The sequence below is a fragment of the Triticum urartu genome, chromosome 1 (genome assembly GCF_003073215.2).
Source record: "Triticum urartu cultivar G1812 chromosome 1, Tu2.1, whole genome shotgun sequence".
NCBI lineage: Eukaryota > Viridiplantae > Streptophyta > Magnoliopsida > Poales > Poaceae > Triticum > Triticum urartu.
In genome coordinates, this window is record NC_053022.1 from 501,656,964 (window position 1) to 501,682,092 (window position 25,129).

At 46.7% G+C, this 25,129-nt stretch overlaps 4 protein-coding genes across 5 annotated transcripts; 1 reads left to right on the plus strand and 3 right to left on the minus strand.

Moving 5' to 3' along the window:
• Positions 1-84: 84 nt before the first annotated feature.
• On the plus strand, positions 85-2,277 carry LOC125522791 (protein pygopus-like). Its single transcript, XM_048687825.1, has 2 exons — positions 85-513; positions 1,260-2,277. Exons 1-2 carry the CDS (start codon positions 198-200, stop codon positions 1,985-1,987), a joined length of 1,044 nt encoding a protein of 347 aa, XP_048543782.1. The 5' UTR covers positions 85-197; the 3' UTR covers positions 1,988-2,277.
• A 574-nt stretch (positions 2,278-2,851) lies between these two features.
• On the minus strand, positions 2,852-5,777 carry LOC125522773 (phosphoglycerate kinase, chloroplastic). The gene is made up of 6 exons (XM_048687808.1): positions 5,100-5,777; positions 4,451-4,528; positions 4,088-4,348; positions 3,611-3,928; positions 3,326-3,484; positions 2,852-3,238 (listed from the first exon to the last, which is right to left on the minus strand). The coding sequence occupies exons 1-6, from the start codon at positions 5,760-5,762 to the stop codon at positions 3,020-3,022; spliced, it is 1,698 nt and encodes a 565-aa protein (XP_048543765.1). The 5' UTR covers positions 5,763-5,777; the 3' UTR covers positions 2,852-3,019.
• Positions 5,778-8,979: 3,202 nt separating this feature from the next.
• Positions 8,980-10,464, minus strand: LOC125522782. The gene has a single exon (XM_048687817.1). It carries the CDS (start codon positions 10,298-10,300, stop codon positions 9,125-9,127), a length of 1,176 nt encoding a protein of 391 aa, XP_048543774.1. The 5' UTR covers positions 10,301-10,464; the 3' UTR covers positions 8,980-9,124.
• A 3,421-nt stretch (positions 10,465-13,885) lies between these two features.
• LOC125522802 (polyubiquitin-I-like) lies at positions 13,886-18,025 on the minus strand. Of its 2 annotated transcripts, none has more exons than XM_048687840.1 (5): positions 17,541-18,025; positions 17,358-17,430; positions 17,039-17,112; positions 16,743-16,787; positions 13,886-15,444 (listed from the first exon to the last, which is right to left on the minus strand). In XM_048687840.1, exons 1-5 carry the CDS (start codon positions 17,724-17,726, stop codon positions 14,242-14,244), a joined length of 1,581 nt encoding a protein of 526 aa, XP_048543797.1. In that variant the 5' UTR covers positions 17,727-18,025; the 3' UTR covers positions 13,886-14,241. The 2 variants fall into 2 exon arrangements, with proteins under 2 accessions (XP_048543797.1, XP_048543791.1); XM_048687834.1 differs by having other exon boundaries at positions 16,743-16,790.
• Between the last annotated feature and the right edge of the window lie 7,104 nt (positions 18,026-25,129).

A 25,129-nucleotide genomic window follows, 5' to 3' on the forward strand; every position in this document is an offset into this window, starting at 1 on the left:
GCGTCAAACAAAAAAAAAAGAGGTCGTGAGAGGATTTCATGGCCGTTAAAAGAGAACTCCTCTTTTTCTGAACTTTCTGAAGCTACATGTTTTCCTGCTCCTGCGTATTGTGCGATGACAAATAGTACAAACGCAAGGGTTACTCTTCTCTGAACCCAAGCGGCCGAGGCCCCGTCGCAGGCAAGCAGCAATCCCAGATGGACACCGGCGAGCAAGCCGGGGAGGAGTCGTCGGCGAACCGCCGGGAGCGCCTCCTCGCGCTCCGCTCCTCCGCCGCCGCCGCCGCTTCCTCCACCTCCTCCTCCTCCTCGCCATCTGCCGCGCCGCCGCCGCCCGCGTGGGATCTCCCGGAGCCCGACCTGGCGCCCACCTCCTCCGCCCCGCGTCCGCGCTCGCGGTTCGACTTCTACACCAACCCCGGCGCCGCCTTCTCCTCCTCCGCCGCCGCCGTCCCGCAGAAGCGCAAGATCGCCGACCCCCCGGGCCCCAATCCCGCCCCGGCCCCGCCTCACGGTCCGTACCTTACCCTGCTAGGGTATTGGCCCTCTTCTTCCCTTCCTGATGTTTATTGTATACTCCGCTCCTGTGCTTCTAGGTTAATTCCCTTTGTAAGATTCATATTTGTAGGATTTATATTATTGTTGGAATAATTCATAGCAGTTCCATTGATCCAGACAGTAGAGTTTTCCTGGGCTTAAGCTAACCTTCAACAAAAGCACCCTGTTACAAGTATGTAGATGCTAGTAACTTCTAACTGGATGATGTGAGTATTGGTCGATTGAAGAATCTTTGGTGGTCCTTTTAGGTTGAAGAGAGTAATTTTGAACATTTTACATCACCTACCATGGCAGCGAAGGTTGATTAAGAGAACACTTTTGACACTCTAAATAAATACCGGTTTAAAAACTGGCTAGTACAAAATTTTGACTGCTTAGTGATTACTTGTAGCTGTACTGTGCTGCAAGAAATCCAGCTACTGTTTTGGCCTTCTGCACATCCTGCAAAATGTGAAAACTACAATCATGTTTCTAGCCAAACATAACTGTCTTAACGTATTGTTTACTCTTTGCGTTGATCTTAGCTAAATTGCCCTACAGAGAACTGGGTTAGTCAGGATAGCAAGTTAAGTAATTATTACAGTTTTAAGCCATGCATCTGTTTGAGATTTGCAGTTTACATGCAGGATGCCATATAAATAACTAACACTACAAAGTTTCACCCTGATCATTGGTCTCACTTTGCTTGTTTATCTGGATCAGGGAACTCTGGCAACAATTATCCTCCTCCACACCAGCACCATATGGCCCAATCTCCGATGGAAGGTGCACCAGGGAATAGTCCATGGAGAGGTCCTATGCAGTTCCAGACTCCTATGTCTGGATACCGAGGAACACCTCCTGGACCTCCACCTCACTGGAACCCACATTCTGCTTCTCCAGCTCAAGATCCGTATCCACATCCACCCAACTTTGGGTTCAGAGGCCCTAATGTTGGCCGAGGGAGCAGCCCGATGAATTATGGACCAGGAGGTAGCCCAATGAATTACGGACCAAGAGGTAACCCGATGAATTACGGACCAGGAGGTAGCCCAATGAGTTACGAACCAAGAGGAAGCCCGAGGAGTTATGTACCAAGAGGTAGCCCGCACTCGTCTTCCGGACGTGGCAGGGGTGAGAACTACTACCAGAGCCCAGGTTCGAGAGGAAGAGGGGGAAGGGGTGGCTTCCAGAACCATTCTGGATCGCAAGATCAGAGGAACTTCTACAGGAAGTCCATGGTTGATGATCCTTGGCAGGGCTTGCAGCCTATCGTTGGCAACATACTGAAACCCATCGATGGCGCGAAGTCCTGGCTTCCAGAGTCATTGCGCAAAAAGGAGACACCTAATCAAGGCCGAACAATATCAAATCCAACATCAGGATTGAGTCTGGCAGAATACCTTGCCTCGTCTTTCAACGAGGCTTCTAACGAGTCTAATGAGACGTGACGTGAGCTCTTTTGTCAGTGCCTCCTTTCAGCATAAACTTTTGTACCATTAGGATTGCTGGTGTTCCTCAGTATACATATATTTATCACCTTTTAATTTATTTCTCCTGCATCTAAGACTGCTTCTTTTGGGCTAGATATAAACATTTTGATCTGCGATATCTGTGGTACTGTTTATGCACATTGTGGCCATCTTGTACCTTGGTCTAGGGTGATGTATGACATACCCTTTGAGCTTGTATTGTCTATCATTCGCGATATATTTTCATGAGCTAAACCTAAATTTTGAGATATCATGGAGCCAGGTGGTAAAATTGCACGCTGAGTTGGTTGCATTCTTGTGTGGTGTTAAATATGAGAATTACTGGGCATGCATGGAGGCAGAAAGTGCCCACAATGAAGAAACACCTTTGTGATATCGCTCTTCATGATGCTGAACTGTCGATCGTCGAAATCCATATATGCAGTAAGTTTGTGTGTAAAGCCTGACATGGCCAAACCCCAAATGAAATGTTTCTGAAGAATTTCCACCAATAAGACATTCTTACAACAAACAAAATGCGCTGATGCTTTCAATGGTCAGCTTCAGCACTCTGTTGGTCCGTCAAATTTATGCTGAAATTGGAAATGGAAGGTGAGCATGTCTGCTTGTTCCATGGTGAACTTCGACATGAACCAAATTTTTTACTGCTGATCGCAACAGGCATCCACAAAGTGCATCTTCGACACCTCTAAAGTTTGCTTTGGAAAGGAAAACAAAACAAGACAAAAATCAAACATCCTCAACCAACATCATTCCATCTTTGCCTTATAAATAAAACATTTGCTGGTGCTAATTATGTGAGCTAAGAAAGGGCAACTCAAGTGAGCACAAATTGCTGGGGGTGTTATTCAAACAGTTCCCAGTATTTCTCTATAAAACATTGGCCTCTTACATTTCGAGTGGTCGAAGACGAGCAAAAGAGGGAGGACAACATGGCAGGTTTGGAACGGTACATGAAAGGAATTAAGATGCAACAAATGAAGCTTAGCCTCATACGGTCACCGACCTCGTCATGACACCTTCATCAAGTGCAACGACTCCAGGAAGCTCCTTTCCTTCCAACAACTCCAAGCTGGCGCCACCACCAGTTGAGATGTGGCTCATAACATCAGCCACTCCCACCTTCTCAACAGCCGCAACGGAGTCTCCGCCTCCAATGATAGTTGTCACACCCTTTTTGCTAAGCTCGGCCAACTTCTTTGCAATAGACTACAGGAGAGGGATCACAGTTAAGTTTCTTTCTGTGCAAATTTGTTCCATAATAGAACTGAATGAATGAATTACACATGGCATTACCTCAGTTCCTACTGCAAACTTGTCAAATTCAAAGACACCCATTGGTCCGTTCCAAATGATTGTCTGTGTTGTGTCCAGGGCATCATTAAATGTTTTGACTGAATCTGGGCCAATGTCCAGCCCCATCCAACCATCAGGAATTGCAGATGCAGGGACGGTCTACAGAAAAATTGTAGATCAGGTATATAGCCTTCACATATTTGTGAGCTGCTTCAGCTTGACTAAAAAAGATCTATTGATAATTATCTTCAACGCTTGCATGAGGAAAACAAAAATGTAATATACCTGACTGTTAGCATCAGGAGCAAACTTATCAGCAATGATAACGTCAGATGGCAACAGAAGGGAGACACCCTTTGCCTTTGCCTTTGCAAGGAGAGATGTTGCCAGCTCAAGTTTATCTTCCTCAACCAAGGAAGAACCAACTGAGAGTCCTTGTGCCTTGTAAAATGTGAAGATCATACCACCACCCAAAAGAAGGATGTCACACTTCTCCAACAGGGATTCGATAACCCCAATCTTGGATGACACCTTTGAGCCACCCACAATGGCAGCAAATGGGCGCTTAGGGTTTGAAACAGCTCCATCCAGGTAGTCAAGTTCCTGCAATTAAAGAACAGCACTTCAGACTCTGTCTGGAACCAATGGATGGACGTTAAGTCTTCTGCTCGAAATTCTTTTTCCTTTTATATTTTGTGGTGCATAGCATCAATTGAGTTCAAGCATCAAACTTCAGAAATAGAAATAAAAGAAAGTATGAACCTTCTGCAAAAGGAATCCAGCAACAGAAGGCTTCAAGAACTTGGTAACTCCCTCAGTCGAGGCATGTGCTCTGTGGGCTGTTCCGAATGCATCGTTTACAAACAGATCTGCCAGTGACGCAAGCTTCTTTGCAAACTCTGGGTCATTCTTCTCCTCTTCCTTGTAAAATCTTACGTTTTCCAGGAGCAAAACAGCACCATTTGCCAGGTCAGCCACCAATTTCTCAACTTCTGGGCCGATAACATCTTCTGCTTTTTTCACCTAATTTGCGAACAAAAATGTGTTTAAATAAGTAGACTACAATCACTTCGGCATATGCTTGATTAGAAGCCTCGATGGTGTGGAAGTGGAACAAAAGAATACCTCAATGCCAAGAAGCTCGGATAATCGGGGCACAAGGGGAGCCAAGCTAAACTTAGGAGTAACACCCTTAGGACGACCCTGCAAATCCATAGGAGACAAGGGTTACGAATCTGATATCCATGACATGAACAATCATAAGCAACTCTGTGTGAAACTAGCATCGGATTATCCTTTATAAAGGTTTGCTAGGAAATAAAATGGGGAATCCAAAAGTATCACCAATTAGAATCAAAAGGATAATTCACAACTAGAGAAGTAATGATTCAATAGCGAGATCACATAACGATTTGGCTCGGCAGTAGTCAGCTAATGTTTTTTGGGACTACAGAACACATAAAGTCATCATAAACAGATGATGAATTAAAATGAGTCAAAGATTGTATTCAGTAATTCCTTGGAAACTATGATCAGTCGTTTTAGGACAGGCTAACCATCAGTCAATCGCACAAGGCTTTAATCAAACTGACAAGTACTGTAGTAGATAGAGCTTGGGTGTTACGTGTTCATATATCAGGCTTTCCGAACAGATTATGACAACACTCACATTCTGCAAGTGATGTGTTCCTACATTGTATATACATATATGGGGCTGAGATCATTGATTAGTTTGCGGGGAAGGGGCGAGAGAGGTGGGGGTGGGGAGGCTTACCAGGTGGCTGGTGAGGATGACCTTGGCGCCGTTGCTGAGGAGGTACTTGATGGTGGGGATGGCGGCGCGGATGCGGGTGTCGTCGGTGATGTTCTGGTTGTCGTCGAGCGGCACGTTGAGGTCGGCCCGCACGAGCACGCGCTTGCCCTCGAGGTCGGCGGCGGTGAGGTCGCCCACGCTCTTCTTGGCCATGGTGGCGACGGCGCGTGTCCCGCGCGCGGCGGACGCCGCCCGGCAGCGCGAGGCGACGTGGACCGCGAGGCGCGGGTCGGCGCCGGCCGCGAACGCCAGCGAGCGCGCCGGCTGGCACCCGGCCGCGAGCCCCGCGCCCCGGAGCGGCGCGGCGACGGACGCGGACGCGGCGCGGCGGGCGACGAGGGCGGCGGGCGGCGCAGCGGTGGACGCCATTGGGGCTGGGGCTGGGATCAGGAGGGAGGGGCGGGTGGAGAGGAGGAGCGAGGTCGGGATGGGGGTGGTAAAGAACGGGGCTTTTGTGGACGACGTGGAGGCGGGCGGGATTTGCTTATCGCTGGCGAGAGGTCGGGACGGCGGCTGGGGCGGGTGTGTGGGGGAGGGGGCGCCGGCGATCACGGCGATGGCGACCGTGTGTGTCCCCCTGGCCCCTGTTCTCCGTCTGATCTGGGCTTGGAATCTTCGCAGCATCCGCCCGGGTAGACACACATCGTGTGACCACAGTGGGACTGTTATTTTTAGGACAACCATCTCAACTTCACCTACACAACCAAACTGACCAATACAAGCAAACTGCTGGTAACCATGAATTTGGTCGACAATTATTTTTCTCTCTACAAATGAAATTTAAATTTCAATTCACCCCCCACCCTACCCCCGGCCCTCATAGTGTTGGAAAAAATGACGGCGGAGGGGCAAGAAACTTCTAGGCTTTGCACTTAGATTTCTTTGAATCCTGATAAGTGCCACACGTGTGGCATGAAGCAATTCCGTCTGATGGCAAATTTAGTTACTCGATGATGGCAACTTTAGTTGTGAAGTATGGCAACTTTTTGTTTGGATAGCAAGTTCCAGTTTTTTGGGGGTTTATTTCTTTCGGATGGCAATTTTAGTTATAAAAACGTTAAGTAGTGTTACCTTGTGCCATTTGTGTTCTTTTTTACGGTATACTGGAAGGCCGTTTTTGCTCCAGGGATGAACAATAAAATCAAAACAAATACTCCCTTCGTTCCAAAATTCTTGTCTTAGATTTGTCTTGATAAGGATATATCTAGACAAATCTAAGACAAGAATTTTGAGATGGAGGGAGTAGTAAATAAATTTCAATTATTCTAAAAAAAAATTGTGAACGTTCATGTTAGAACAAGCGTGCTTGAGAATTTTCATGCGAAACGGGATAGCAATGCTTCGTCGGTGAAAAAACAAAATTAAGGGTAACATTTGGAGGTAATATTTAGTGTTCGATTTGTTTTTTCGCACAGGTCAAAATGCTTAAGCTTTTACCGAAAAAAATTCAAGTAGCATTTTGGTGTGACGATGACATCTATTTTCTTTTTAAAAAAAGTGACATTTATAAAAAAAACATTTTTGATGGGCAGATACATATGCTCCCAAGAGCGGAATTGGATTTCTGTTTTACTTTACATATGAAGATTGTCACAAGTCAAACTTTCTAAAGTTTGACCAAGTCTAAAAAGAAAATATCAATATTTGTAATACCAAATCAATATCATTAGGTTCATCATTGAATATATTTTCATTTTGTCAATGCTGATATTTTCAATATTGATATTTTTACATTTTGCCGAGAAAATGTGATTTGTCAACCACTTTCTGGAGGTTTACATACAACAAGGCACAAAAACGATAGAAGTTCTAACGCATGTATAAAATGGTTACAGAGCTGACAGAGAAAGCAAAGAAAGGACTTTTCATCAGCCAAGCCTATGCCAGATGGATGCACTTGAGGCGATCTCGATCGCCTCTTTGTACTGAATCAAGGCGTTGCAAAGCATCAAGTAGTACAGATATAACTTTATACATGGTGTTTACCTTGGTGCGGCCTAGTACAGTAGTACTCCATAACTCATTCGGAAGAGGAAACATTATACGATTCTAACAGCTGACTAGATTAGACCACCATACCTGCTACAACAATCTTAGGACAAATGGATCGTCGTGCTATTTTCTGACAGGGCCTGCAGTTCCGTGCAACCATCACGAGCACCGGGAAATTCAAAGGTGGCAAAAACAGAGTGCTTCGGAGAACAATGGAATGGAGAGTAAGATGTGTGTCCAATACGAATAAACACAAGCGCATTTTACAAAGCAAAAAGCAAGTGTAAGAATCGGTACACTTCTACTCGTATAGGATTTAAAAGCGCGGAATAGAAAGAAAGAAAAACGTGTGTCGGCTAGTAGGAGGCTAGGCAATGTTTTGTGTCGCATTTCAAGCTATGAATAAGCAAATGGGTTCATATGAATCAGTTTACAGCTTCGGTGACATGTTAGAATGGTTCTGAAGTTTGAGATACAAGTGACGCAGAGCTGCAACCTTAGACACCATAGTGCATTTTGTTTACATGCAAACATTTCCAATATGAACAGTGGGGATGTTTGCTGTAATTACAAGTGATTAAATGGGTCAATGGAATCATATGAACAAAAACACTCATAGTGACGTCAAATTTCAACATTTGTAGAACATACAGAAGACATTGGCAACTTTTTTGTTTTTACAGAACCTCCTCTCGACCAACTGCGTACATTTTATTCTTATGTCATCTATCCTGCATATGACCGAAACTGTACATTGCATATAATAACTCTGACCTACCAAGGATAAGCAGTTAAGCACACATCATAGACTGAAACATACTAATTTGATCATCACCCAGATAAGCTTGTGCACCTCTTCCTTTTAATACTAAGTTTAATTGGACACATATGGTGCCTATTAGTATACCCCCAAAGCAACATGACATGTATCTTCCTGATTTTTTTAGTTTAAACGGTTAGAAGATTTTGGACAGCTTGTACAAATAAGGAAACAGAAATATGTTCAGAACACATTTGGTGTTTTGGGGTAAATATTGAAGAGGGCTGGGACTGCACTCACTGCACTTCACGAGTGAGTTGAGATACAAGGATATGGAGTTGGAGACATAAACCATATACGAAATAGAAAAAAAAATATGCGGTGCTTGATTTCATAAGTTGCAACCATTAGCTTCAATTCCTTTATGTACTAGGGATTATTTGCTGAATACAAACTGGATATGACACTAGATTATAATATAAACTGATAGCTACCAATGCTACCACCTATGTGCACTCCTAACTCGGTGCACACTCTATGGACTAGCAATCAGGTGATTCTCCTGATCTGGCCCGACTCGAACCGATCTCCAGGTGGACATCATGGTGCCGGACCCCTAGGTTTCTTGCAGTGGAATATAATAAGTGTGGCCCAACATAACAAGGATGTGTTCCTAGACCAGAGATGTAACTTTATCATGTGCTTGTCATGCCAAGTCGTTCAGCTATAACATGCTGCATTGCATAAACCTTCTCGATATCCTGAACTTCCTAGAATTCATGGTGCAAACTTCAAACATGCCATTTTACAGAGCTTATTTGTAAGAATATCTTATATTTTGAGAGTACAGTAGCTTTAGGTCCGATATTTTATCGTACTCATATATGCTTAAAAGGGATGCAAGCAGGCAACCCACAAAGCCCGCATATTATGCTAAGATCAAGTGAAACATTACACTAGACGGAACATCGCAGGCTGCCCGCTTGCATCCCTACGATTTCCGGGCAGTTTCATCCATCTGCCATTTCTTCCCACTTCAAAAGTCAGAATTTACACAGAAAAATAGGGATAGTCATAACAAACAGGATATAAGTTAAAGTTCTTTGATCCCACGTGCATTGCATGGCATGATTTCAGAAAGAGAAAAGTGCAGTTAAGTTTAACAAAATTAACAGTAGAGGCCAGGGGAAAAACAGTGCCTTTGTGCAGGGTAGAGCGCCGCAGAATCTTCCAGCTACTTTACAGTCACAGCACTGTCTGTCCCAGCTCCTCTATAAGCTTCCAGAACTTCAGGAATAGTTTGCTGGTAACCAGTGACATACTTCTCCATGAACTTCTTCTCCCCCAGTATCAAGTGGCTTATTCGGATTCGCCGGATGACACCCCTTGACACCAATATGTCCAGCACCTGGTACCTTGGTAGGAGCCGCTTCTCGTAGCTGAGCGAGATAAGCATCGGGCTAGCCGAAACATACTCCGGGCTCCAGCCAAGCTTATCGGCAAAGAAGTGCGAGATACGCCTCACTTTGTCGTCCGATACAGACATGCAGTAGGGGTGCCTGACAAAGGCCAGCTTCACCAGCTCCTCTGTCCACCCCAAGCTGAGATAATTGTCGATCCTGCGCTTCCAGGTCACCGGGCTCAGTCTGGCAAACAGCCCAAAGGCGTAAGGGAAGATGCCGGAGGACGGGCTGACCCCGAGCTCTTTCATGGCAGCCAGGCTCTCGTTGAAGAAGGAGGACCTGTGAATGAGCGACCTGGGGTGCGTGGTGACCAGCTTGACGATGACAGCGTCCGTGGCGCCATGGTCACGGAGGACCTTGACCTTGGGGAGCAGGTCGGAGCGGACGTTGCCGTGGATGAGCTCAAAGGACTGCTTGACGGCGGAGCGCACGTTCTGGTCGGTGCCGAGGAGCTCCCGGAGGAGGAGGTAGTTGGGGCGGAGGCGGCCCTCGAGGCTGTAGCAGAGGGAGCGGTACGGGTTGGCGAGGATGGTCTTGCGGATGTGGTCGTCGGTGAGGCCCAGGTCCCGGCGGAAGAAGTCGAGCTTGGGCGCGAGGACGGCGTCGGCGCGGTAGTTGAGCATCTCGGGGGCGGCGGCCACGACGCGGGCGAGGTCGGCGCCCGCCAGGCCGAGGCCGCGGAAGAGGGCGAGGACGGCGTGCGCCCTCTTGGTGGAGCGCAGGTGGACGCGCCCGGCGATCTTGGCGACGGCGGGCTCCGAGAGGCCGCAGGAGCTGCGGAGGAAGTGGAGCGTGAGGGAGCACGGGTCCGCCGCGGCGTGGGAGACGCCGGCATGGCCGCCCAGCAGGTGTTTGAGGAAATGCGCGAGAGGGAGATGGCCGCACGAGACCGGCGATACGGGTGGGATGCCGCCGCCGGGGAGGAGGAGGCGGTGGCTGCGAAGCATCTGGCGGTCGGTCGCGGCGTGGGAGAGCGCCGGGAGCGGCGGCCGGGGAGGAGCACGGCGCGGCGCGGCGGCTGCGCGGCCTCCTCTCTGTTTCTCTAGTCTATCTCAAATCTGTCAATCCACCGTGGCTGGGTCGATTCAGTATGGATGGGGGTAATTTGGACAAATCCTGGTCTATTTGGTTAGTTCTGAATATCAAAAAGGCCCCCGTGGCAAAAGGGGTGGGTGGAGAAGAGACCGCGTCTTTCCCTCTTGCCACCACAAATTGACTGATTTGCCCTATGCCCTTGATTCAATAGTTTAAAAAACCGAACCGGAGATCGAACCAGTGAGCCTGTCGTTTCAGGTTTTTACTGGTTGGACCGCCGGTTCCCCGGTTCATCGCCCGGTTGTTTACATAAAATAATACTATATGTTCAGCAATATAGTGTTAAGTAATGATCAAATAAAATTAATTCCTCATAATTAAAAACAAAGTAGCATGGTCGAGTTGGTTATTGGCACATGAGCATGTAATTCCTGCTCCCTACTGGGATTGAACCCCACTTCTTACAAATTTTGCACTAGTCATTTTCCTGTTCTTCTCAGGTTTATTCACCAGTTTTTCAGAAAACCGACCGATAGTCCAATTGCAGAACAGTCTTATATTAGCTTAAAAAGGCACCAAGGCCGCCGGTTCCCTTTTTTTTCCAGTTCGACCGCCGGTCCGTCTGGTTTTTTAGACTATACTTGATTCACTATAACATGTTATGGGTGGTGACTCCGCTCCTCCTAGCGAGGTTGTTGCTCCCCTCTCCCATTGATTTGCAACGTGTCCTGTGGTGGCGGCACTTCAATGGTGACGATGAATACTTGATTCACTATAACATGTTACGGGTGGTGACTTCGCTCCTCCTAGCGAGGTTGTTGCTCCCCTCTCCCATCGATTGCAACGTGTCCTGTGGCGGCGGCATTTCAATGGTGACGACGACGCCCTGGCGCTAGACCCACCTCAGTCGCTCTTTTGTTGCTCTTGGCGATGGGTCTAGGGTTGTAGGCATCGTGGTGAAGTTTGTGAAGATTGCTTCAGGAGGATTGTCGACGGTTGATGTCTTGGTTGACGGCAGTGTTGGAAAGTGGAGATGTTGGTTATGCCGAAACTGTGCAGGCGGCAATGGAAGGCGGATCAAGCACATTTCTTCGACAAGGGTATCAAGGTCTTTCCCTCTTGTCACGCCAAATTGATTGATTTGCCCTTGATTCCATAGCTTAAAAAACCGAACCGAAGATTGAACCGGTAAGCCTATCGGTTCAAGTTTACCGGTTGATCGACCATCGGTTCACCAGTTCATCGGCAGGTTTTTTTTACCTAAAATAATACTATAAGTTTAGTAATATTTATATATGCCAATATAGTGTTAAATGATGGTCAAATAAAATTACTTACTCATATTTGAAAACAAAGTAGCATGGTCGAGTTGGTTATTGGGCCATGAGCACGTAATTCCTGCTCACACGCGTCCTAGGATTGAACCCCACTTCTTCCAAATTCGGCATTAATCATTTTTCTGTTTTTCTTCGATTTATTCACCATTTTTTTTCCAGAAAATAGGTTGATTTTATCGGTCTTCTCTGCTCCAATTGCAGAATGGTCTTATGAGCTTGAAAAACCGTCAGGGCCGCCTGTTTCGGTTTTTTCAGTCCGACTGTCGGTCCCGTTCGTTTCTTTAACTATGCTGATCGCTATAACATGTTCTGGGTTGTAACGCCACTCCTCCTAGCGAGGCTGTTGCCCCCCTCTCCCACCGTTTGCAACGTGTCCTGTGGCAGCATTTCAATTTCAACGACGATGCCTTGGCGCTAGACCCACCGCAGTCGTGAGAGGAGTTTGGTGAGTTTATCTTTTGTTGTTCTTCTTGGGCGATGGATCTAGGGTTGTCGACATTGTGGTGAAGTTTGTGAAGATTGCTTCAGGGGTATTTTCGAGGGTTGTTGTCTTGGTTGACAATGGTGTTTGAAGGTGGAGATGTTCGTTATGCCGAAACTGTGCAAGCAGCAATGGAAGGTGAATCAAGCACATTCCTTGGACAAGGTCAGAGCGGGGCCGACTACAATCCCGATCAAAGCGTTACTTCACGTTATTGATGGTCATCCATGGACTTGGTTGTTTCTTTTTCTTTTTCTTGGGTGGTTTCTACAAACTTTCAACACATGTTATTGATGGTCATCTTCAATCACTTCACGTGATGCACTATCATCGATTTTATGTCACTGCTTAAATTTTTGGAGCATTATTTTCCACAAAATAGTACTACTAGGTGTACAACTATTATTTTGTACTACTCTATCCCGTAATATAAAAATGTTTTTTAAGCTAAAACAGTTTGAAAACATTCTTATATTATAGGACAGAGGGAGTAGCAACTAATAGTTTCGACTTGAAGCATAATAATATCACTCTGCTTAGTACTACTGCGGACCGTCTCATTCCGCCTGTCAGTACTTTTATTTTTCATTACGCATCTTTTTTCTTCTAACGTTATACACATCCATTCCTACTGGAACAAGAAGAGAGGCATTTCCAACCGTTTATTCAACAGCCAGCCGGCGACTCTCTCTTCTGCTAAGCCAATGAAAAGCCAGCAACGCTGGATCTTTCAAAAAAAAAAAAACAGCCAGCCGGCGAGTGAGACTGCCTGTGGGGCCCAATCAATTTGGACACGAGCAGAAGATAACCCCAGCACTCCAGCACTGGACAGGCAAAGAACACTGACTACACATAACCCGAAGAGGTAATTACTTACCATCCCTCCTTTGAACAGCTCAAAAACCTACAGGCCGATCCAGTCCAGGTCATTCAGGTTCAGGCATCTCTCCGCGGCCGAACGAAACTTGATGCTGACATCTGCATCAGTTTCACAAGGCAAACACAACGAAATCTTACTAATATGGAACTTGGTTGGACAATCGCGACAAAGTCGAGCATATTGCTTGCTCTACATTGTGTTCTTGCTGCCAGCTACAGCAGCGATGGGTAGAGTTTCAGTTTCAAGGTCGTTGAATTCGGCGTCTCCTGATTTCAGTCAAGGAATCATCATCATCCCGTGAGCCTGCCTGGAGTTTCTGGTTTGAAATGCACTAGGTGTAAAGGTAACTAAGATGAAAGATCCCAGCTTCCGGAGCTATTATTAACTGAACTCAAGGTACGACCGAATGATCAAATTTCAGACCAATTGTTTTCAGAGTACCAGGAAAGGAAAGTAACCACCACAGGCTCTAGGCCTAGGTGTGTATGAATGACCTAGCAGTTTAATGAGCTTCAGTTACACAAAAACGAAGCCGGTTTCAGAGCAATTAGTTACTTTGGCTGATACCTCTTATTCCCCATTGAAGGCAGAATTTACCGACTCCGAAATTTATACGGGTGCAAGCTCAGAAGTCTTACATCCAAAATTTGTGCGATGTGCTCTCCTTGAGTAATTTGATGCAGGAGACAAGCAAAAGTTGTAGTGATCAGCCCTGGTGATTGGTGAAGATCTCCATTGTCTATCTTTGCTCTGCATCTAGTATATGGTTTAGGGATTCTGAAAAGAAACAAAAAGAAAATTTAGGCAAAACAGAGCAGCACAATGCTCATCAACAGTTAATTTCTGGGCATCAAGGGAACATATATCCTTCTCTCCTTAATACCAAACTCAACATAGTAACATGTTAGGCTAACGACACCATAAGCTTCACGGTGACATCAAGTGCTTACACCTTCACAGAAACCCCACCTACGTACACAGGGTTGCGAGTGAGTCTTGTTACCAGCCCAGAAACTACAACTGTCCATTCATTTTACACCCTGCATTGTACCAAAATGACCCCACGCATGCTAAATTAGCACTTCAAACTCAACCTCTACCGAGTCTGACTTCTCACTAACACCACCACCAGCCAAGGACTGATTTACATCCATCTCATTGACCACCAGGAGGACGGATCTGCAGAACAAGGGTGCACGAACAAGAGATCTCTTCAGCCAGGGGGGCGCCGCCCTGGTCAGAGAGCTGCTGATGGTCCGGGAGAATGCACAACTCAGAGTAGATCCACGCTTTGATATCGTCGATGGTCTGTCTGGGCTTAAACGCACGATCAATGACCTCCTTCCCGTTCACCGTCCTGACAAATATGCGCATCCCACCTCTCTGCCTCGTGACGCCGCGCAACACAACATGAAGGGTAGATGCATGTTGCACGTCGTAGTCAGCCAAGGTGCGGCCATCCTCCAGCACATTCCCAGCAAAGATGAGAGTCTGTCTGTCTGGGGGAACGCCGGTTTCAGCGGAAACCTTTACCTTCACACTATATATGGTATCTTCTCCCTCAGCCACAGCAGTCATGATCTTGTCAGTCAGTCCCCTGATAATGATGTGCATGTGCATCCCACTTCTCTGACACGTGAGGCCGTGAAACACCACAAGATGAATGGTACATTCGTTGTGCACATTGTAGTCAGCCAAGGTGCGCCCATCCTCCAGCTGCTTCCCAGCAAAGATGAGCCGCTGTCTGCCTGGGGGAATGCCGGTTTCATCAAAAATCTTTGCCTTCACACTGTATAGACTATCTTCTCCCTCAACATCAATAGCCATGATCTTGCCAGTCAGTGTCTTGACAAAAATGTGCATCCCATCTCTCTGACACGCCAAGCGGAACACAATATGAAGTGTAGATTCATTTTGCACGTTGTAGTCAGCCAAGGTGCAGCCATCCTCCAGCTCGTTCCCAGCAAAGATGAGACGCTGTCTGCCTGGGCAAATGCCGGTTTCATCGTAAACCTTTGCCTTCACAATATATATGCTATCTTCTCCCCCAACCTCAATAGTCATGATCTTGTTAGCCAGTGTCTTGACAAAGATATGCATCCCTCGGGGGACAAGGTCAAGGGTGAGCGTGGACTCTTCCTCGATGTTGTAGTACTCCAGGGTGCCGCTGTCCATCAGCAGCTCACTGCCAAACATGAGTCTCTGCTGGCCTTCAGGGATGCCCTCCTTGTCTCGAATCTTATCCTTGACATCATAGATCGTATCTGATCCCATGACCTCAAGAGTGATAGTCTTTAAACAGTGGATCTTTCTTGTTTTGCGAAAATTTGAACAGTTTATTTTGACAAAGATCTGCATCTGTTGAACAAGCGCACAAAACATTAGCATCTTAGACACAAGGCTTTCATTAAAGACACCAAACTGTAAATGAAAAGAATAGTAGCAATTCCAACAGATAGTAGAACTAAAAACAGAAATCTGCACATCAACCGCAACAAACCATCAAGTTCCACGATGATGATAGTTGGTGTTGCACGGGGTAATACATCTTGCTAAGATCAGAAGGACTAGCAAATTATTGATAAATATAAACATCACGACTGTTTTGGGCTATGTTGTCAGTCATTCATAGATGTGCAACAATGTTTTGAGAAAATCAAGTATCTTACACAAAGTTGACAGATATTGTGATACTATAATACACTAGTAAATGCACACGTGCAACGCACGTTAATATTTAGGCAATATACTAATTGCACGCGGATATTTGGTATGATATTATTTGTGTGTTAATTCTGTGATTAGTGTAATATTTGGTATGATATTAATTGCACGTTAAACACGTTGAACGCTCGCCATTGAAGCAGTCTAGGTCGTTGGATCGACTTAGTTTGATGGCCGAGATCAGTTGGATCTGCCCCTTTGGGTCTTTTTATATTGGTATAGATAATACTCGAGAATCCTACAGATTAGTCCTTTTCCTTCTATTAAATATAAATCAAACGAGAGCAAGTTTGATATTCTCCATCTAACCAGTCATAAGATCTGACAAGTCTTATGAGATCAACCCCATATATGATGCATTACCCTTCAACTTAATCCATGGATTGTAAATACAAAAAAACTACTACCAGACAAATACATTCAAGATCACATGTTATATGCAGGTAGACCCTACTAGAGACTGAGACCAGACCAACAGCTGTATATGATTCAGGATATTGACCTTTATATCTTTGGCCAGCAAAATGTCACAATTTGTAAATTAAATGATTGACTGGCCAGAAACAAGTATGGGGCAATGTTAACTTGTTAAGTGCTGAACAGGAGCAGGAAGACCTTCAAGTTGCTATATGATCATATAAGGCTGATCACGACCACAGTTCTCGTGCAAGGTTAATTCATCAGGGAGTCTGTCAGCAATATTGGATCCACTCGGATGACAAAAGTGAAAGAAACAGCTATCTTATAAGGAATATGAACACTTCAATCCACTCGATTTCTAGAGAAGATGACACTGCAAAATTGTTTACAGCAAATGAACCAGCAAAATCATCTAGATCTCAAGGAGATAAGCATCACACATGCTGAATCTGGGATGGATCAGGCAAAGATGGAGCAGTACGTGAGAAAAGGAGATTGAAAGAGAGACTCACCGTGCACTGTTCAAGATCCATCTCATTAGTATCCTCACTAGTCACCTGCTACAAAACAGACCCTGGTCTATTAGCACTCCCCAGAAGAGGATTATCCTATATAGACATCAGATATCATGGAAATCGAACCGAACCCCTAATTAATAGTTTTTGTTTCCAGGAACCTTCTTTAGGTTGTATCATGCATTATTAATTAACAAAAAATACATGGATAGAGATCAATGATTAAGAAAATCATGACATACACAAGCTGGACAGATTGCTTTTCAGATGTGGACTGATGTTTCAGCAAGTACCTTGCGTCGAGAGTTATCGGGGTCAGAGAGAGCTTCACAGGCTTCGGAATCCACCAAGTCCCTCTTTTGAAGTTCTACATTGAACACAAAAGGAATGATATCAGTGGCAGCATAATTCGCCAGAACTGGGCGCTTTGTTCTATAAGTTATAATCTCCTAATGGACAACCAAATAGCTATTGAGCACATCATAAAGCTACATAGATAACTCCCTGACCCAAAGGGGTCGAGCCAAAAGGGGGAAATGATGCTCATTTTCCCACCCAAATCATTCAAAACAAGCAACTTTTTGTGGTGGAAACATGAAGAGGAGAGATTACCGGCGAGCTTGGGATTAGCGCCTGGAGGCAGCTCCGCGTAGGCCGCCTTCCACCTCTCCCTGCTGGCCTCCGCCTTCAATCGCAAGCACAGGAGCCAGCATCAGGCGAGAACAAGCCATGATTATTTACGAAACCCCCAAATTGACAGAAACCCTAGAGGGAACCCGCGGTCCAGCGAATCACCTGGAGGAGGCGGGCACGGAGGCTCTTCTCGCGGGCTTCCGACAGCCTGTTGATTTCCTCCAGGCGCGCGCGGTCGGCGGCCAGCTCCTCGACCTGCGGCAGCAACCCCATGAGCCGGTCGTAGACGCGGCGCCACTCCGCGGAGGGGAACTCAAGCGGCGCCGCCCCCGGACCGCCGCCGCTCATGGAGACGACGGATGGTCTTTTCCCCCCTCGCTTTCGTGTGGTGGCAGTGACCCTGGAGCGAGAGCAGAGCAGATCAATGCGTGTGGACGAGACTGGGGTCGACGGGGAGCTCGCGGAGTGGGGAATCCGACGGTGTGGTACGGGCGAGGAGGGGATTTGGGTTTCTCTCTGAGACAAGCAAGCTCGTCATCCGTCCATGGCGGCAGGAGCGACAGAGGGTTACTGGTGCGTGGAGTGGGGGAGTGTTGGGGTTTGGGGGTGGAACGAAGCGGAAGGGTGGGGAAGAAACCTCTTTGACTGATTCGGCTCTCTATATCCAGCCGCCGCCGCCGGCCCGTATGTTTGCGTCCATTTTAACGTTTTCAGATTGTTTTTTTTTTTGAGGGGCACGTTTTCGGATTTTTTTGGAGGGCTGGAACAAATGCGCTATATTTTTCTCGGCCCGTAAAAAAAATATTGTGGCACGAAGAATGCACAAATCAAGCAACATCATTATTGTTGTGAAGATCATCATCACCATCACCAGCCATAGCAACTCGATCATCATCATCATCCACATTGACTAAAGAATGAGCACCATCATCTTCACTGGCCGAAGCAACAACATGAACTTCATTTGTCGAAGGACCACCACCACCATTGCCAAAAGCTTCACCACCTCCACCTCCACATCAATTGTCGAAAGCTTCACTACCTCCAAAAACCTAACCACCACCGCCACCAATGTCGAAGCCAACACCACCTCCAACCCCACAATCACCATTGCTGAAGCCAACACCACCTCCCCCCCCACCATTGCCGAAAGCAAAAACAACCCCCTCCCCCCCATCTCCATTGCAGAAGCCACCACCACCTCCAACACCTCACCAATATTGCTGAAACCACCACGACTAGCCATAAGAGTTTTAAGCTCCATCTTCCTCGATCTGTTGCCAATACTTCATTGTGCTTTGATCTTTGTCGGTCACCGCGTCAAGTGGCACACTCTCCCATGGTTGAATCAAACAAACATCCTCTACCATTGTGTAGTTGTCGGTCCTTTTCCCTATTTTGTCTTGGCTAGCATCGAACCCAATCTCCTCGAGCTCCTATACTTCATCACCACCGCTATTCCCTTGTTCCACCTCGGTTTCGACCTCTGCATGATTCGCCGAATCAAATTCGTCAGGCGGAGCACTCAAGTCCACCGCATTCTCCTCCAAAATTTCGGCATATGTTAAGTGAATGTTTTGGCTATGAAAATCAATGGCCGAAACATAAGGAAATGATGCAAAATCTAATCGAAGATCACTAGAGCAAAGGAATTATTTTACCTCTCGGACATTTCATCAAACACATTGTACGTGTGGGCGATGGGGTGGACAAGATCGGGGAGGACATGGCCGGCAGGAGGGGTGGAGGAGGAGTCCAGCCTCGAACAGTAGCCGCCTTCTACCTAGGGCCCTTTGATTGCGACTTCGCCCGTGCACCGGAGGGGCCGGAGGAGGCGCTCTTCCTCGAGCCAGCGACTGCGAAGGGAGGGAGCATAACGACATTGGAAGAAGTCGGCGCGGCGGCGGGCATGCCTCCTTGCACGAGCGATCCCCCTGCTGCTTTCGCTTGAAGCCGACGACGGAAGGTGTTGGCACAGCGGCGGCATGCATGACCGCGGGAGGCGCGGAAGGCCAGAGCGGCACCGTTGGGTCCCGGTGGCTGTGGGTATCCCATAGCGGCGATTGGTGGTGTGGAGTGGCGAGACGGCGAGGGGTCGGCGAGATCAGCAGCGGCGGGGAGTGGAAGCGGGAATGGAAGGGGAGAAAGTTTCCTTCGCGACAACGAGGGGGTGAGATAGACACTACTAGGAAAAGGCCTACTAGTGGCGCACCAGTTTTGCCTACTAATGGCGCACTACTGGTGCGCCACTAGTACCACGCCATGCGCCATTAGTATCTGGCATACTAATGGCTCACTGTGGGGTGATGTAACACCCCAGATATGTTTTACCCAATATGTACTCCAACTCTTGCCGTTTCCGGCTTTAAGTTATTTTATTTTCTCGGGTTCGGGTTTTTGTCTCCGTGTGTTGTTGTCGTTGTCATGCATCTCATATCATGTCATCATGTGCATTGCATTTGCATACGTGTTCATCTCATGCATTCGAGCATTTTCCCCGTTGTCCGTTTTGCATTCCGGCGCTTCGTTCTCCTCCGGTGGTCATTTCTACCTTTCTTTCGTGTGTGGGGATTAAACATTTCCGGATTGGACCGAGACTTGCCAAGCGGCCTTGGTTTACTACCGATAGACCGCCTGTCAAGTTCCGTACCATTTGGACTTCGTTTGATACTCCAACGGTTAACCGAGGGACCGAAAAGGCCTCGTGTGTGTTGCAGCCCAACACCCCTCCAATTTGGCCCAAAACCCACCAAAACCTTCTCCATCATCTAGAGCGTTCGATCACGATCGCGTGGCCGAAAACCGCACTTCATTTGGACTCTCCTAGCTCCCTCCACCTCTATTTAAAGACCCCCCATTCCAAATCTCGGATCCCCTCCCCGAAACCCTAAAAAAATCCCCAGATCCGCCGCACCGGACGTGTCCGGCCCGCGCCGGACAACGTCCGCCGGCAACCGCCGCCACTCAGCGCCCGCCACGTGTCGCCGCCATCTCTTCCCGCCGCCGGCCCGCTCGGGCCCGAGACCGGCCCCCGCGAGCCCATCGCCTCCGCCGCCGCTCGCCTGAGGCCGCCCGAGCCCTCTCCCTCGCCGCACCGCCCGCCTCCTCCTCGCCGGCGCCGGCCCCGCCACCCTGCTCCTGCCTCGCCGGCGACCGCCGCGTCCGCCGCCCGGGGCGCCGCTCCGCCCTCCGACCCGGCCCCGCCGGCAACGCGCCGCCCGGAGCTCGCCGGCCCCGGCTCCGGTCTCCTCTCCAAGTCCGGCGACCCTCCTGCGACCTCGAAGCTTCGGCCGACGAACCTCGTAGAGCGTGCCAGATCTGAGATCTAAAATCTCGAGGGTTGACTTTTTGCCCGAAACCCTAGTTCATATGCTCCTGTTCATCGTGCTATAACTTTGCATCCGTAGCTCCGTTTCGCGCATATAGCATATCAAAATGTTCGTCTCAGAGAGTACATCATTTCATTTCATTGCATCATTTTCATTTGAGTTCATCTTGATGCCCGAAATGCTGTTAGAAGAGTGCTACTTGAGTTAATTGTCAGATCTGCTACTTCATTTAGATATTTGTCATTTTTGCCATGATTACTGTGTGCATGATATGCCTATGAGCTCTACATATGTTTTGTTAAGGGTTTTGCCATCTTTCCAGAGGTGCAACCCATGTATTTTTGTGATGTGTGTGGTGACTAGCACAAGCTTGCAAAGTGAGGCACTTGGTAATGCTGATTTCAGGGACTTAGCATTTCCACTAAGTCCTTGAGCTGTTTATCTCATATGGCCATATGTCCATGTTGTTTCCTAGTGATCCGTGCCTCTTTTGAGGATGATCAGTAAGGATGTTTTGTTAATCTTGTAGTGCTCTATCCATCCATGCCTTTGTTTGCAATTATGGAGCACCCTAGCTTGAGTCAATCGAGCTCTACTTTCGCTACTTCGTGAATCTGGGCAGATTGTCTACTTGTTAGCGATTTTGCCGATGATGTTGTAGTTGATCCGTGCATGCTATGCTATTGTTCTTTCCATGTATAGCTTGCATTTTATGTATTCTTGATGGATGTATGCTTAGCTTGTCATGACTTGCTCCGTAGTGAGTGCATCGAGCTCGTAAACATGCCTACTTGATATCTGTTTCAGTATGTTTCAGTTTTCACTAAGTCTGAGATCTGATTATGTTTTTGCCTTGTTCACATGCTTGCAAATGTGTTTTCTGATCCCTTTTGGCTCAAGGTCACTAAGGGACTTTTGTTAAGCTTTTTGAGTAGCTCCATGCCATGCTTTACTTTGCCATGTTCAGGTCCTGTAGCATATAGTTTTGTTGCTCCGTAGAGTGCTATCTGATCTGAGATTCCAGACAAGTGTTAATTTCACCAAGTCTGAAATCTGTTTACCATATGCATTTTTGCCATGCTTGTTTGAACCTGTTAATGGATGAATTGGCCGTAGCTCAGTGCTAGACTTTTGTTAAGCATCTTAAATGCATTCTTGCCATGTATTTTGTTGTCATGTTTGAGTGCTGTAGCATGTTCATCTCGTTGCATTTAGATGGCTACTTGCTGTAAATCGCAGACCGGTGTCATAATTGAATCGCTTGCCATTTCCAAACCGTAACTCCGATTCCGGCGTTCTTTATATCGTTTTCAAGCGATTTCATATCATCTTTCCAGAGGCACACTTGGATTTCCAAGTTGGGGCCAGGTTCATGCCTCCCTTGTCAAATCTTGCATATGCATCCCACATCGCATCCCGCATAGCATACCATCATTGCATCATATTGTTTGAGCTTTGCACGTGGTTGATTGTGTTCCGTTTGCTTGTTTGTCTTGTTTGGGTAGATCCGGGAGACGAGTTCGCTAACGAGGAGCCCATTGAGTTTGCTTTCGAGGATCCAGTCAACTCTGACAACTTTGCAGGCAAGATGATCATACCCTCGAAATCACTACTATCTTTGCTATGCTAGATTGCTCGCTCTTTTGCTATGCCATGCTACGATGCCTACCACTTGCTTTCAAGCCTCCCAAATTGCCATGTCAAACCTCTAACCCACCATGTCCTAGCAAACCGTTGATTGCCTATGTTACCGCTTTGCTCAGCCCCTCTTATAGCGTTGCTAGTTGCAGGTGAAGATTGGAGGCAGTTCCTTGTTGGAACATCTATTTACTTGTTGGGATATCATTATATTGCCATGTTATCTTAATGCATCTATATACTTGGTAAAGGGTGGAAGGCTCGGCCTCTCGCCTAGTGTTTTGTTCCACTCTTGCCGCCCTAGTTTCCGTCATGTCGGTGTTATGTTCCCGGATTTTGCGTTCCTTACGCGGTTGGGTTATAATGGGAACCCCTTGATAGTTCGCCTTGATTAAAGCTTTTCCAGCAATGCCCAACCTTGGTTTTACCATTTGCCACCTAGCCTCTTTTTCCCTTGGGTTTCCGGAGCCCGAGGGTCATCTTATTTTAACCCCCCGGGCCAGTGCTCCTCTGAGTGTTGGTTCGAACCGAGTAGACTGCGGGGCCACCTCGGGGCAACTTGAGGGTTGGTTTTACTCGTAGGATGTCTAATCTGAGTGTGCCCTGAGAACGAGATATGTGCAGCTCCTATCAGGATTTTTCGGCACATTCAGGCGGTGTTGCTGGTCTTGTTTTAACCTGTCGAAGTGTCTTGAAGAACCGAGATACCAAGTCTGATCGGAACGTCTCGGGAGGAGGTCTATTCCTTCGTTGACCGTGAGAGCTTGTCATGGGCTAAGTTGGGACTCCCCTGCAGGGATTTGAACTTTCGAAAGCCGTGCCCGCGGTTATGGGCAGATGGGAATTTGTTAATGTCCGGTTGTAGATAACTTGAACCTTAACTTAATTAAAATGAATCAACAGCGTGAGTTACCGTGATGGCCTCTTCTCGGCGGAGTCCGGGAAGTGGACACGGTGTTGGAGTAATGCTTGCCGCAGGTTTGCCCTCTTTAGTTATGCGTTCGCGCTTTGCCTTCTCTTCTCGCTCTCTTTTGCGAACAGGATAGCCACCATATATGCTAGTCGCTTGCCGCAGTTCCACATATTTTTTACCTTGCCATACCTATTAAGATTAAATAGTCTTGATCATGAGGGTGCGAGATTGCTAAGTCCCTGTGGCTCACAGATTACTTCCAAACCAGATGCAGGGCCTGATGATTCCGCTCCAGGTGACGCGCTCGAGCTCAAGTGGGAGTTCGACGAAGACTCTCAACGATACTATGTTTCTTTTCCTGATGATCAGTAGTGGTGCCCTGTTGGGGGTGATCGGGACCGTGTCGCATGTTGGGTTATCTTTTATTTTGGCGCCGTAGTCGGGCCATGAGTGTTTGAATGATGTAATGTTATTTATGTACTTGATTGACGTGGCGAGTGTAAGCCAACTATGTTATCTCCCCTTTTATTAGCTATATTACATGGGATGTTGTGAAGATTGCCTGACTTGCGACATATGCCTTCAATGCGATTATGCCTCTAAGTCGTGCCTCGACACGTGGGAGATATAGTCGCATCGAGGGTGTTACAGGTGATGCGCCATTAGTATGAATATTAGGTTTTTTTTACTTTTCTGAATTTTGCACAGGTTACAAAATATATTATTGGACAGAATATAGACAACACCCCACAGCAAGAGCAGATTCATCGAATACAATAAAAGATTAGTCTCCGAATACAATTTATCATATTAGTCTCCGAATTCAAAAGACCAAACAAAGATAGAACGCTACAAGTCTCGAGACCGCGAGTAGCGAGTTTGTCGGAAGTAATACTAATCGTAACAAGTCCTACTAATCATCATCATACAACTTCTACTCGTTATTAATAACAAGTCATACGATCATCATCTTGATAGTCATCGAACCAACCCTACTTAATTGTTCTTAGCACATGATCATCAGTATTAGGCAGGACCTAAATACCCTATTTAAGGTAAAATAGCATAAAACAATATAGACTCTGACTCTCCATTATGGAGAATGGAGAACATCATGTCTCCAATTCTTGCGCTTCGCTTCCTTTTGCTTCCAAGAACCTCCTTACGACTGTCCATACATTTTTTCCATCCTTTGATTTTCATGTCTCCACTTCTTTTAGAAATCTCGTATGGACAGTTGAGATTCGTAGGATGACCTGGCTGTATGTTCAAAACATTAAGACTACCTTTCTGATACATCAAATGAGGCACACAATTCTCTGGGATTATCTGTTGAAAAACATAGCAATAACTTCATAGTTAGCAATGATGTACTAGTTTTAGAAGTATGCAAAAGATGCACGGATGTCGTAATAGTAAATATCTTACCAGGATATCTCCATGGTAGTTACCGTAGTTGAACACATGCACTAGTGGCATCGTATTGACCATAATGTTGAGGAGTTTGATTGTGGATATTGTAATTCTCAATGTCAGTACAAAATCCGACCAGATGATTTTTCTCCTTGTAAGTTGTTAATTCGGAGCCATCGGTGTAGTGGGTTTTGTCTACCATCTCCCACACATTCTTTGAACAATAAAAATAAGCTGTCAATGGAAATAAGCTGTCAACTATTTTGAAATAAACAATATAAATTAGCTAATAACTATGTTTGAGAAACTCACATAGCGGTAGAACTAGAGGCGTATCAACAAGGACCCAAATGTCCATATTGTCTTGGTCGATGTCAGGATTACCAAGATCCATGGTGATAAGCATACCCTCATCAAAACCATACATCTTGCAAAATGCTTCCCAATTTTTGCAACCA

Excerpts from the sequence above, each read along its gene's own strand:
- LOC125522791 (XM_048687825.1), top strand. The coding sequence starts at position 198 with ATGGACACCGGCGAGCAAGCCGGGGAGGAGTCGTCGGCGAACCGCCGG. Across the intron at positions 514-1,259 it reads CGCCCCGGCCCCGCCTCACG|GGAACTCTGGCAACAATTAT; the intron begins GTCCGTACCTTA and ends TATCTGGATCAG.
- LOC125522773 (XM_048687808.1), bottom strand. The coding sequence starts at position 5,762 with ATGCTGCGAAGATTCCAAGCCCAGATCAGACGGAGAACAGGGGCCAGG. Across the intron at positions 4,529-5,099 it reads TCATCCTCACCAGCCACCTG|GGTCGTCCTAAGGGTGTTAC; the intron begins GTAAGCCTCCCC and ends ATGGATTTGCAG. Across the intron at positions 3,929-4,087 it reads CTGGATTCCTTTTGCAGAAG|GAACTTGACTACCTGGATGG; the intron begins GTTCATACTTTC and ends CTTTAATTGCAG.
- LOC125522782 (XM_048687817.1), bottom strand. The coding sequence starts at position 10,300 with ATGCTTCGCAGCCACCGCCTCCTCCTCCCCGGCGGCGGCATCCCACCC.
- LOC125522802 (XM_048687834.1), bottom strand. The coding sequence starts at position 17,726 with ATGAGCGGCGGCGGTCCGGGGGCGGCGCCGCTTGAGTTCCCCTCCGCG. Across the intron at positions 17,113-17,357 it reads CGCTAATCCCAAGCTCGCCG|AACTTCAAAAGAGGGACTTG; the intron begins GTAATCTCTCCT and ends TGTTCAATGTAG. Across the intron at positions 15,445-16,742 it reads TGGATCTTGAACAGTGCACG|ATGCAGATCTTTGTCAAAAT; the intron begins GTGAGTCTCTCT and ends CTTGTTCAACAG.